This window comes from Oryctolagus cuniculus, chromosome 13 (genome assembly GCF_051225735.1).
Source record: "Oryctolagus cuniculus isolate XC-2025 breed Fujian yellow rabbit chromosome 13, ASM5122573v1, whole genome shotgun sequence".
NCBI lineage: Eukaryota > Metazoa > Chordata > Mammalia > Lagomorpha > Leporidae > Oryctolagus > Oryctolagus cuniculus.
The window spans coordinates 1,723,016-1,736,234 of NC_142879.1; the positions used below are offsets into that span (position 1 = coordinate 1,723,016).

At 60.6% G+C, this 13,219-nt stretch overlaps 1 protein-coding gene across 17 annotated transcripts in view; it reads right to left on the minus strand.

Annotated features, from left to right (window-relative positions):
- Nucleotides 1-13,219, minus strand: part of COLGALT2 (collagen beta(1-O)galactosyltransferase 2) — an 81,907-nt gene that overhangs the window by 2,530 nt on the left and 66,158 nt on the right. For 7 of the 17 annotated variants that reach the window (XM_070055007.2, XM_070055010.2, XM_089311971.1 and 4 more), the window contains 4 exons: nt 11,103-11,209; nt 4,030-4,162; nt 2,686-2,813; nt 915-1,121 (listed from right to left, as the gene is read on the minus strand). In XM_070055007.2, coding sequence (XP_069911108.2) covers nt 915-1,121; nt 2,686-2,813; nt 4,030-4,162; nt 11,103-11,209 — 575 coding nt within the window. The other 10 variants (XM_089311970.1, XM_089311975.1, XR_016219433.1 and 7 more) reach the window with 8 other exon arrangements.

Here is a 13,219-nt window from a genome sequence, read left to right on the forward strand (position 1 = left end):
TGGTACAGGGTGGGGGGCCGTGCGTGGGGACTCACATGGGTGCTGGTACAGGGTGGGGGGCCGTGCGTGGGGACTCACACGGGTGCTGGTACAGGGTGGGGGCCCGCAGGTGGGGACTCACACGGGTGCTGGTACAGGGTGGGGGGCCCTGCGTGGGGACTCACACCAGTGCTGGTACAGGGTGGGGGGCCGTGCGTGGGGACTCACACCGGTGCTGGTATAGGGTGGGGGAGGTCGTGCGTGGGGACTCACATGGGTGCTGGTACAGGGTGGGGGGCCGTGCGTGGGGACTCACACGGGTGCTGGTACAGGGTGGGGGGCCGTGCGTGGGGGACTCACACGGGTGCTGGTACAGGGTGGGGGGCCCGCGGGTGGGGACACTCACACGGGTGCTGGTACAGGGTGGGAGGAGCCGTGGGTGGGGACTCACACGGGTGCTGGTACAGGGTGGGGGCCCGCGGGTGGACACTCACACGGGTGCTGGTACAGGGTGGGGGCCCGCGGGTGGACACTCACACGGGTGCTGGTACAGGGTGGGGGCCCGCGGGTGGACACTCACACGGGTGCTGGTACAGGGTGGGAGGAGCCGTGGGTGGGGACTCACACGGGTGCTGGTACAGGGTGGGAGGAGCCGTGGGTGGGGACTCACACGGGGTGCTGGTACAGGGTGGGGGGCCCGCGGGTGGGGACTCACACGGGTGCTGGTACAGGGTGGGAGGAGCCGTGGGTGGGGACTCACACGGGTGCTGGTACAGGGTGGGGGCCCGCAGGTGGGGACTCACACGGGTGCTGGTACAGGGTGGGAGGAGCCGTGGGTGGGGACTCACACGGGGTGCTGGTACAGGGTGGGGGCCCGCGGGTGGGGACTCACACGGGTGCTGGTACAGGGTGGGGGCCCGCGGGTGGACACTCACACGGGGTGCTTGTCGTACATGATGGGCAGGAACTCGTCCACGGGCAGCATCTTCCCGAAGGGGTCGGCCCCCACCAGCTTCCGGGCCCCCTCCTGCGAGAGGGCGTAGCCCAGGGTCCAGTAGGAGTAGTCGGCCTCCACCAGGTTGCCCACCGAGGGCACCGCCCGCTCCGGCTCCTGCACCTGCATCCTCTTCCTGCCGATGTAGCTGCGAGGAAGCAGCCGGCTTGGGGCGCGGCGTCGGGACCGGCTCCGCCCGCTGCTCCCGCCGGCGGCACCCCGCGCCTGCCTGCCTGCCTGCCTGCCTGCCTGGGAAGCCGAGGCACGGGTGAGCGGTTGGAGCCCGGTCCCCCGGGGAGGACTTCCAGCTGCGCTCACAGGAAGGCGCAGGCCGGCTCGCAGGCTGCTCCGCGCTCACTGGCAAACCTGAAGTGCCACCGTGTGGCCCGTGCCACGTTTCTGCTTCCCACCCACTAGCGCCTCTTCCTGGAACATGCAGTGGGCCACCATGGCAGCCTGTGCGCCTCCGTCCTCCTCTGCACCTCAGAAAGCGAGAGAAAACTCGGAACTGCCGTATTTGGGAGACTGGGTACCAGACTGACCACCTGGGATTTGAAGGACACTTTCGGGGTACCCCCGTCAGGACAAGAAGCTCACGGGCCAGCCCCACGTGGACGGGGCCCCAGGCTGAGCCACAGAGGCGGGGCCCAGTGACCCCGGGGGCTGCACAAGCCCAGCTCTGACCATGGGGAATGGCGGACAGGCGGCACAGCCTCTGGGTCTGTGGCAGGGGTGGGTGGAGCCACGCTAGGGTTTCCTGTGCCCACGTGTCCCTCCCAGGGCCAGCGTCACAGTCCCCCTGGGCACGTGAGGGGCGGGGTCTGCATTGATGGAATTGGCCTTGACCCCCAGCTGACACATGAACAGGGCCCAGCAGCCTCCTTGCTTTGGAGAGAGGCAGGTGCTCGGCCCGACCAGCCAGGACCAGTGCTGCCCTGGCAAGCTGCTCTTCCTGCCCCGCTGGCCCTCTGCCCACCCGACCTGCAGCCGCGCTCCCCAGGGGCAGGAACTGTTTCCTGAGCCCCCCCAGTCCGCAGCAGGGCACCACGGGACACCTGCCTCACTCCCCAGGGGTGGGTGCTGTGCCCCGAGCCCCCAGTGGGCACCACGGGACACCTGCCTCACTCCCCAGGGGCGGGTGCTGTCCCCCGAGGCCCCAGCGGGCACCACGGGTGGGTGCTGTCACCCGAGCCCCCAGTGGGCACCACGGGACACCTGCCTCACTCCCCAGGGGCGGGTGCTGTCCCCCGAGTCCCCAGGGCACCACGGGACACCTGCCTCACTCCCCAGGGGTGGGTGCTGTCACCCGAGCCCCCAGTGGGCACCACGGGACCCCTGCCTCACTCCCCGGGGGTGGGTGCTGTCCCCTGAGTCCCCAGGGCACCACGGGACCCCTGCCTCACTCCCCGGGGGTGGGTGCCGTTCCCGAGCCCCCAGTGGGCACCACGGGACCCCTGCCTCACTCCCCGGGGGTGGGTGCTGTCCCCTGAGTCCCAGGGCACCACGGGACCCCTGCCTCACTCCCTCATGTCCGCCGTCTCTTTCTCAGGACCACTTCGCTCTGTCACCCACACCCGCCTCTTAAAGGAGCCCCCAGGGTTGCTCATGCTGGAGACAAGACGGTCCCCAGAGGCTGCGGGCACCCCACTTCCCCTGCCCGGGGGACACCGGACGGCGGAGGCGGCAGCCGGGGTCGTGGCGCTGTCACTCACATCAGCTCCCAGTCCAGCTGTGCCCGCTCGACGTCGGCCATCAGCTGCATCAGCTTCCTCTTGAACTGGTGCTCGAACCGCACGTCGTCCTCAATGACCAGCGCCTTCCGCAGCTCGCGGTCCATCACCTGTGACGGCATCCGTGCTGGAGCCCGCGGGACACCCCGAACCCGCCTCGCGGTCCATCACCTGTGACGGCATCCGTGCTGGACCCCGCGGGACACCCCGAACCCGCCTCGCGGTCCATCACCTGTGACGGCATCCGTGCTGGACCCCGCGGGACACCCCGAACCCGCCTCGCGGTCCATCACCTGTGACAGCATCCGTGCTGGACCCCGCGGGACACCCCGAACCCACCTCGCGGTCCATCACCTGTGACGGCATCCGTGCTGGACCCCGCGGGACACCCCGAACCCGCCTCGCGGTCCATCACCTGTGACGGCATCCGTGCTGGACCCCGCGGGACACCCCGAACCCGCCTCGCGGTCCATCACCTGTGACGGCATCCGTGCTGGACCCCGCGGGGCACCCCGAACCCACTCTCGCCAGGTCAGCACAACGGGGCATTCGCTGCTGTCCTACACTGCCCTTGGTGCACCTGCCCATCAGGGGCACGGACAGTGAGGACACACGTGACCAGCATCATGGCCAAACCCCAATGGTAATGTCGAGTGCACACACATGGCACATACATACACCGCACACATGCCACACACAACACACATGCCATATGCAATACACATATGTACATGGCAACATGAACATGCCACACAGTACACATACATGCCACACACAAGTTCCATATATACACTGCACACCCCACACACATGCATGCCACACACATGCCATACACACACGTGAGCCACACAGCTCCACTCTCGAGGAGAAGGGAGAGGGGTGGGTCCCTGGATGCTGTGGTGAAGGGCAGGGTGGGGGCACAGCAGGGTTTGTGAAGCGTGTTCCGTGCGTGTCGCGGTGCACCTGTGCCAGACACTGCCCGCGTGGTAGGAGAGGAGGCCTTCTGGGCCCCGGCTCTGGGCCTCTTTGCTGAGGGAGCAGCCATGGCCGGGAGCCCCACACTCCAGCGCCACCCCCACCAGTGCCCTGGTCCAAGAGACGGGAGCCCAGGGCCTGGCTCTGCCTCTGCAACCTCCCGGCTTCGCAGTAACTTCTGCTGGGTGGCAGGGCCGCCCCACCCCCACGCGGCTCCTTCCCCGATGAAGGCGCTTGCTGACCTGCTGCGTAGATGGCGCTCCTGGACCCCCTCCCCGTGTGGCTGTCCCGGCAGAGCCCGCTCCCCCACCCCACCCCGCAGAGCCACGCAGCCCACCCGGCCCTGCTCACCTCCTTCCAGACGGAGTAGTGGCTGAGGAAGCAGCCGATCTCGCCCCTGGTCAGGGGCCGGGACGAGTAGGGGTCGCGGTACCCGGGCAGCATCTCGATGTGGAGGGCCTTCAGCTGGCTGGTGTTGAGAGCCCTGCAGAGGGGGTGGGGGAGTCAGCAGGGCAAGGGTCCCCGGCAGAGGAGAGAGGTGGAGGGAGCACTGTCTCCCAGAGCCTCTGCACAGAGAAAGACTTCTGGGGCCTCCTGGATTCCTTCTTTTTCAAAATTTCACTTATTTGAAAGGGAGAGAGAGGGAGAGAGAGAGAGGGAGAGAGGGGGAGAGAAAGAGAGGGAGAGAGGGGGAGAGAGAGAGAGGGAGGGAGAGGGAGGGAGGAAGAGGGAGGGAGAGAGGAAGGGAGGGAGGGAGAGAGGAAGGGAGGGAGGAAGGGAAGGAGGGGGAGAGAGAGGGAGTGGGAGAGAGGGAGAGAGGGGGAGAGAGAGAGTGGGAGGGAGAGGGAGGGAGAGGGAGGGAGAGGGAAGGAGGAAGAGGGAGGGAGACAGGAAGGGAGAGAGGGAGGGAGACAGGGAGGGAGAGAGGAAGGGAGAGAGGGGGGAGGGAGAGAGGAAGGGAGGGAGGGGAGAGGGAGAGAGGGGGAGGAAGGGAGAGAAGGGGACGGAGAGTGGGGGGAGGGAGGGAGAAAGGGGAGAGGGAGAGGGAGAGAGGTCTTCTATCCACTGGTTCACTCCCCAAATGCCCCAACAGCTGGGACTGAGCCTGGCCAAAGCCAGGATCTGTAAACTCGCTCCGAGTCTGTGTGTGGCAGGGGTCCCGGGACCTGGGCCATTGCCACTGGCTCCCGGGGTCTCAGGAGGCAGGAGCTGAGGCCAGGTAGCAAACCCAGGTGCTCTGAAGGGGACGCGGGCACCCTAGTCAGCTGCTGCAGCACCAGGGCAAACGCCGCCGACCCACGCGCTCTGTGACAAGGACAGTGGCAGGAGCGAGCAGAGGCCCCTGCTCCTGTGCGTCTCCCCTGACCTAGACCCCAGGCCAGAGCAGGAGCAAGGAACAGAGATGAGTCCCCAGAGCAGCAGAGGACACATCACAGAGAACCCACGCAGCAAAAATGGGCGAATCTATCCCTGCTTGCAGCTGACATGACTCTATATGTAGGGGATCCAAAAACTCTACCAAGAGACTACTGGAACTCATAGAAGAGTTTAGCAAAGTAGCAGGTATAAAATCAATGCACAAAAATCAACAGCCTTTGTATACACAGGCAATGCCACGGCTGAGAAAGAACTCCTAAGATCAACCCCATTTACAATAGCCACAAAAACAATCCAATACCTTGGAATAAACTTATCCAAGGACGTGAAAGATCTCTACGATGAGAATTACAAAATATTAATGAAAGAAATAGAAGAAGAAACAAAAAATAGGAAAAATCTTCCAAGTTCATGGATTGGAAGAACTAATATCATCAAAATGTCCATTCTCCTGAAAGCAATTTATAGATTCAGTGAGATACCACTCAAAATATCAAAGACATTCTGCTCAGATCTAGAAAAAAAACAATGCTGAAATTCATATGGAAACACAGGAGACCCCGAATAGCTAAAGCAATCTTGTACAACAAAAACAAAGCTGGAGGCATCACAATACCAGATTTCAAGACACACTACAGGGCAGTTGTAATCAAAACAGCCTAGCACTGGGACAAAAATAGATAGATGAAACAGAGACTAAAAAAACAGACAACGGAACAGAATAGAAACTCAAAAAAGCCAATCCATGCATCTACAACCAACTGACCTTCGACAAAGGAGCTAAACCAGTCCCTGGAGCAAGGACAGTCTCTTCAAAATGGTGCTGGGAAAACTGGGTTTCCACATGCAGAAGCATGAAGCAAGACCCCACCTTACACCTTACACAAAAATCCACTCAAACTGGATTAAAGACCTAAATCTATAACCTGATACCATCAAATTCTTGGAGAACACTGGGGAAAATCTGCAAGGCACTGGCACAGGCAAAGAGTTCTTGGAAAAGACCCCAGAGGCACAGGCAGTCAAAGCCAAAATTGAGAAATGGGATTGCATCAAATTGAAAAGCTTCTGTACTGCAAAAGAAACACTCAGCAAAGTCAAGAGGCAGCTGGCAGAATGGAAGAAATTATCTGCAAACTATGCAACTGATAAAGGATTAATAACCAGAATATAAAAAGAGCTCAAGAAACTCAACAAAAAATCAACAATCCAGTCAAGAAATGAGCAAAGGACTTGAACAGGCATTTTTCAAAAGACCAACAGACACATGAAGAATTCCTCAGAATCACTAGCCATCAGAGAAATGCAAATCAAAACCACAATGAGGTTTCAGCTCACCCCAGTTAGAATGGCTTTCATACAGCAATCAACAAACAACAAATGCTGGTGAGGATGTGGGGAGAAAGGTTCCCTAATCCACTGTTGGTGGGAATGTATACTGGTAAGCCAGTGTGGAAGACAGTATGGAGACACCTCAGAAACCTGAATACAGACCTGCCATACGCCCCTGCCATCCCACTCCTGGGAATTTACCCGAGGGAAATGAAATCAGCATATGAAGAGTTATCTGCACCCCCATGTTTACTGCAGCTCAATTCACAGTAGCCAGGACATGGAATCAACCGAAGTGCCTGTCAGCTGAAGACTGGATTGAACTCACACCTTGACAGTAAGGACTCCATTTTAGAGCACTCGAGGCTCCATCTTTTTATTTATTTTTATTTTTTTAAAAGTCTTCCTTCCATTGGTTCACCCCCCAAATGGCTGCTACGGCCAGTGTGCTGTGCCAATCCGAAGCCAGGAGCCAGGTGCTTCCTCCTGGTCTCCCACGTGGGTGCAGGGCCTAAGGACCTGGGCCATCCTCCATTGCCTTCCTGGGCCACAGCAGAGAGCTGGCCTGGAAGAGAAGCAACCGGGACAGAATTCAGCACCCTAGCTGGGACTAGAACCTGGGGTGCCAGCGCTGCAGGTGGAGGATTAGCCTAGTGAGCCACGGCGCTGGCCGAGACTCCATCTTGAGAACACACTCCCCACCGTGAGACTCTGGTCTGAAACTATGACCTAACACGGACGATGCAGTCCCCTACGTCACACTCGGTAAAGCATAGACCCCCTGACATGATCGCTCACTTAAAAGCAGAGAGGTTGTACCTGGGTTAATGATAGGATTGTAATTTGTCCTACATATGATTTAGGTCAAAACACAGATTAATGTCAAGATTATAAAGTAGCTAAGACTGTAACTGGTATTGTTAAGATTATAATTGATACTAATTTCACATAGGCTTTAGGTTAGCTTGACCCCGGTAACCATGTATTCCCCTCCCGTTTTTGTGGTTTTCACCTCTATAAACCCTGTTGCTTTGGGTTTGGGGTCGAGAGTTCTTTAGGACAGGAGCTCCACTGCCAGCAATCAGGGACCATCAGGTTTTATGAATGTGTGGTGTTCCTCTGCGTGCATTCGCTCAGGCACAACAGGATAATTATGGGATATGCACGCCATGGAGTACTGCACAGCAGTAAAAAAAATGAAATCCTGTCATTTGCAACAAAATGGTTGAAACTTGAGAACAGACTTAGTGAAATAAGCCAGTCCCAAAGGACAAACACCAATGTTCTCCCTGACCCGTGGTGAGAAAAGGCAATCTGCAGAAGTGAAACTGACGCTTTGAGAAGCAACGATTTTGAACAGCCCAGGTCTCAACTACTGAGGAACCGTTTTTTCCCCATACTACTTGTTGAACTCTTTACTTAACATAGAGTTCATCATATGTGTATAAAGTTAATTGAAAACAGGCACACACACACACATGAACACACACACACCAGTAACAACACAACCCCCAAAACATGAAGCAAAAGCTGGCGGAACTGAGAAGGGAAGAAGACAATGCAATGGCACAGTGGGAGACACCAATGTCACTTTGAACATGCGACAGACAGGTGGGCAGCGGGAGGACGAGGAGGGAGAGCCGGGCAGCGCCATGACTGGGCCTGACAACATCCGCAGAAAACGTTCTTCAGGTACAGCCGGAACATGCACCAGCAAAGACTGTTGTTGAACCAAAACGACCAGACAGTATCAGCCTCAGTACACCTGAGAGGACGGGAATCTTGCACGGGATGGGCACCCACGGAGTACATGAAAACCCATGGCAAGGGGAACCGGGAAACTCGCAAACACTGACGTCAGCACACAGTCCACGGGAGCACTGACAGGGAGACGTGTGAGTACTGAGGTCAGTGCACAGTCCACGTGGGCAGTGACAGGGAGACGCGTGAGTACTGACGTCAGTGCACAGTCCATGTGGACAGTGACAAGGAGATGCGTGAGTACTGATGTCAGTGCACAGTCCATGTGGACAGTGTCAGGGAGACGCGTGAGTACTGACGTCAGTGCACAGTCCACGTGGGCAGTGACAGGGAGACGCGTGAGTACTGACGTCAGTGCACAGTCCACGTGGGCAGTGACAGGGAGACGCGTGAGTACTGATGTCAGTGCACAGTCCACGTGGGCAGTGACAGGGAGACGCGTGAGTACTGATGTCAGTGCACAGTCCACGTGGGCAGTGACAGGGAGACGCGTGAGTACTGATGTCAGTGCACAGTCCATGTGGGCAGTGACAGGGAGACGCGTGAGTACTGACGTCAGTGCACAGTCCACAGGAGCACTGACAGGGAGATGTGTGAGTACTGACATTAGTGCACAGTCCACGTGGGCAGTGACAGGGAGACGTGTGAGTACTGACGTCAGTGCACAGTCCACGTGGGCAGTGACAGGGAGACGCGTGAGTACTGACATTAGTGCACAGTCCATGTGGGCAGTGACAGGGAGACGCGTGAGTACTGACGTCAGTGCACAGTCCATGTGGACAGTGACAGGGAGATGCGTGAGTACTGACATTAGTGCACAGTCCACGTGGGCAGTGACAGGGAGACGCGTGAGTACTGAGGTCAGCGCACAGTCCACGTGGGCAGTGACAGGGAGACACGCTAGTACTGATGTCAGCGCACAGTCCACGTGGGCAGTGACAGGGAGATGCACTAGTACTGACGTCAGTGAACAAATTCACGCGAGACTTTACACTGAAAAGCAGGGAAACAGCATTCAAAACAATGAAGATTTAGAGTCACCCTGTGATCAGAAATCGGAAGTCTTCACAAGGAGAAGAAGCAAATGACGGACGCTTGACAAGGGACAGAACGAGGGCAGCGCCGTGACACCGGGCCTGACGGACACCTGCAGAACGGCGAAGCACACGGCCTGCCAGGCGCAGCCGCCGCACTCCAGGGAGAAGCTGCCGAGCCAGGCCCGGCCGAGGATGCACAGGCGGACTCCAGCGGCTGCGCGTGCGGATTCGCTGGCGGATCCTAAAACCCGTATGGAAACGCAAGGGAGCAGCGCGGGGAAAACACTGCACAGGAGTAACGCGCCTCCCTGCAGCCCAGAAGGCCCCGGCATGGGCCGGACAGAGCAGCCGAGCGCAGTCCAGAGCTCAGAAACCAAGCCCACGTCTAGGTCAAGGGCGAGACGACAACCAGCCCGGAACAGTCCTCTCCACACGTGACGCAGGACAACGGGACCCCTACCCCGACAGGACCACGGCTCAGAGACCGGAGTAAGAGACGAAACCACAGGGCTCTCGGAGCGAGCCCGGGGGTGGGTGCTGTGACTTTGGCCGTGACGAAGGAGCCTGAGATACGACACCCCAGGCACAACCAGCAGGCACCAGAGCTAAACTGGGTTTCCTGACGACGAAAGAGAGACTTTTGTGCTTCCGTGGGCGCCATCACAGAAGTGGGGGGTGCAGGAGCTGGGAGGAGACGCGAATTCCATCCCTGGTCAGGGACGTGGGTCTGGGACGCACACAGGGTGTCCTGGGGGCCACGTCTGTGGGTGGGGTGGGGCTCTGGGGGCCACCTGAGCCAGTGCCACGGCTGCCACGGCCCAGAACAGGCTGCAGGACTTAAACTTTATTTCCAAAAAACTAATTTCCCCAGGGTAATTTTAGCCCCGGCCGTGTTCGAGACGAACTTAACAGGGCCACCCCCACACAAGCGCCACCTTGAGGCTCCTTTATGGAGAGCCCGAGCCAGTCCCCGCGTCTGGAAGGGAATCGGCATGCTCTCGGCACCGCTGCTGGATTCTCTGAGGGAGACACCGGGACTGTGCAGCCGTGTCTGTCACCCCGGCTGGCCGTGTGCCCACGGAAGCGAAGCCACTCAGGTCCCACGTGAACACTGGCCACGGACACCCGTGCCTTATAAAAATCTATCCTCCGAAGCACTTCAGGGTGCCGGATGGCAGCGCCAAGCAAGCAGAACCAAACAGCGACCACAGAATCCACAGGGGGAGTCGGACCGGCGGCCAGCACTTTCCTGCCTTGTTCCGGGAAAGTGGTTGCCAAGGTCGGCACGGGCGCCTCACCCACAGCCTGCAGAGACCTCGGCACGGGTTCCCCTTCATTCTCCGCAGGTTGCCGGAGTTTCACACCGGCCCAAGCCAGGCTCCGGCACAGCACGCTGCAGGACCCTGGAGACGAGGCAATAGCACCCAGAGCAAGGACGGCCAGAGACCCCCCCCCCCCGGCTGCTGAGTGGACCTCGGGCCCACTCTGCGTGGGGAACCAGCGTAGATGCCACCGCCTGTGGCCCGTGGCTGTAGTAGAAGCGTGGCTGTGGGGCAGCAGGGTGAGCCACCAAACGTGACACCACATCCCACAGGAGCGCCTGTTCGCATCCCAGCTCCTCCACGCCCCATCCAGCTCCCTGCTGTTGAGCTTGGGAAAGCAGTGAAAGGCGGCCCGAGCGCTCGGGCTCTGCCACCCTGTGGGAGAACCGGATGGCGGTCCTGGCTCCCGGCTGGCTGCGCGGCCCTTTGGGGAGTGAACCAGAGGACGGAAGACCTCTCTGTCTCCGTAACTGACTTCTAAATAAATAAATCTCTCAAAGTGTGGCCCACGCGTCTTCAGGCCCACCCAGGACTGACCGTGGTCGCGGAGACACGCCACGCCCGCTTCCCCGCACCTGCAGGGGGCGCCACTCACTTCCCGTCCACGGCCTCCACCACCTGGACCTCGATCTCCTGCTCGTACAGCGTGCGCAGCATCCGGCCCCGCCTGTCCTGCCTGCGCTTGAGGTTGATCATGAAGATCTAGCCGGGAGGGAGAGGAGAGGAGCGGTCACTCCAGGCCCGCGCCGGCGTGGAGGAGGGGCAGGGCCCTGGCGCTCCAAGAGGCCAAAGGTGAACTAACCCCACACACAACACGGGCGGCAGGAGGCAGCTTGGGAAATGGCGGAAGTCAGCGGTGCACGGAGCCCCGATGCCGCCGACTGCCCTGGCCAGTCCCTGCGCCTCAGCTTCCGCCTCCGTAAAACTGGGGTGACAGCAGCCCCGGCTCCCGCGTGTTACCCATCGGGGTCAGCGTAACCTACGTCCACCGGCTGGATGTCACAGGGTCAGAGGTGCCAAACCCAAGTGCCAGGGTGGCAGCTGCAGCCGTCGGCTTGCCCGAGGCCCCGCCTCCCAGGCAGGCAGGGACGTTCCCCAGAGAAGTCAAGGGACAGGGGTCCTGCCCTTGGCGAAGAAGGGGTGGGCCAGAGGCTTCCTGTGCACGTCGGATACCTGCTGGCGTGTGCAGGCCCACAGCAGGTGCACCCCACTGCCCCAGGAAGGCTGGGCCCCGAGTTCCTGCCGGCTGCCCTGCCTGTGCCATGAGGCCACCACGTGGCAGCCCGTGCTGGCCGTACCCGGGTGTCCCCCAGGCCCGGTGCCGCGGCCGCCACGGGCAAGCCCGGGCCTCTCCATGGGCTCTGGCCGCAAGCAGCAGCACGCTGGTTCTGGGGGTGAACCCAGGCCCCCAAGCTCGGCTGCCCGGCATGGCGATGTCAGAAGCCCCGAGCCAGGTGGGCGACTGAGTCCTCCCGTCTGCCCAGCGGGGAACGTGGGAGGCAGGCGCACAGCCGGTGTCTGCGGCCGATTCCCCCCCAGCCAAAAAGGAGTTCAACCAGCTCGTCTTGTGGGACCCAAGACTGCACCCACTGTGGCCAGACTCAAGGGTGCGCTCCCATCACCAGCCCGGCACTCAGCCACACCGGGCCACACATCTGGGGCCATGCGTGGATTCCCTGTTTTACGAGGGTCTTGGCTACCATGATGAAAACTCACTTCTACTGGATTTTAAATCCTGCACAAAGAAGTGACAGGGGAGCAGGAGGTGCTGTCGCAGAAGTCCTGTGACTGGGTGGCAGGCAGTGCTGAGTGCTGAGTACCCCACAGAAGTCCTGTGACTGGGCAGTAGGCAGTGCTGAGTGCTGAGTACCTCAGCGTCCTCTGGGGCACCAGGCAGTGCTGAGGGCCTGGTGGTTCTGTCACACCGCTGTTGACCCAGCTGGATACTCGTTTTGTTAATGTGATCGCTGAGGGGACTACTGGCCTTCGGCCTGGTGACTTCCTTGTTTGCAGACCTGGGCGGGGTCGGCTCTCCCTGCGTGCTCAGAACCGTAGCATGGGGCCACGTCCACCCTCCTGCTCCTCCAGGGCCACGTCCACCCTCCCGCTCCTCCGGGGCCACGTCCACCCTCCCGCTCCTCCGGGGCCACGTCCACCCTCCCGCTCCTCCGGGGCCACGTCCACCCTCCCGCTCCTCCGGGGCCACGTCCACCCTCCCGCTCCTCCGGGGCCACGTCCTCCCTCCCGCTCCTCCGGGGCCACGTCCTCCCTCCCTCTCCTCCGGGGCCACGCCCACCCTCCCGCTCCTCCAGGGCCACGTCCACCTTCCCTAGGGCCACGTCCACCCTCCCTCTCCTCCAGGGCCACATCCACCCTCCCTCTCCCAGGGGACGGAAGGGGCGTGTCCTCATTCCCTGCAGGGTAGCCCTGGGGCCACCTGGGGTCACTCGGGGAGAACCAAGCCAAATCAAACCACACACACTCAGACACAGCCCGGAGAGCAGCCATGTGCGAGACCTCAGGGACCCACAGAGCAGTCCCCGCCCCCGCCAGGCTGCGTGTGCTAACAACCGCGGCCGCACGGCCCTCGGGGACAGAGAGGGGACGGCACAGCCAGACGTGGCCCAGTGTCGCTGTGCTGTGCGCAGACAGATGCTCACCCAGGCTTGAGGAAGCACCGCCCGGGCCGGCGTCCCCGCCCGGAGCCAGCAT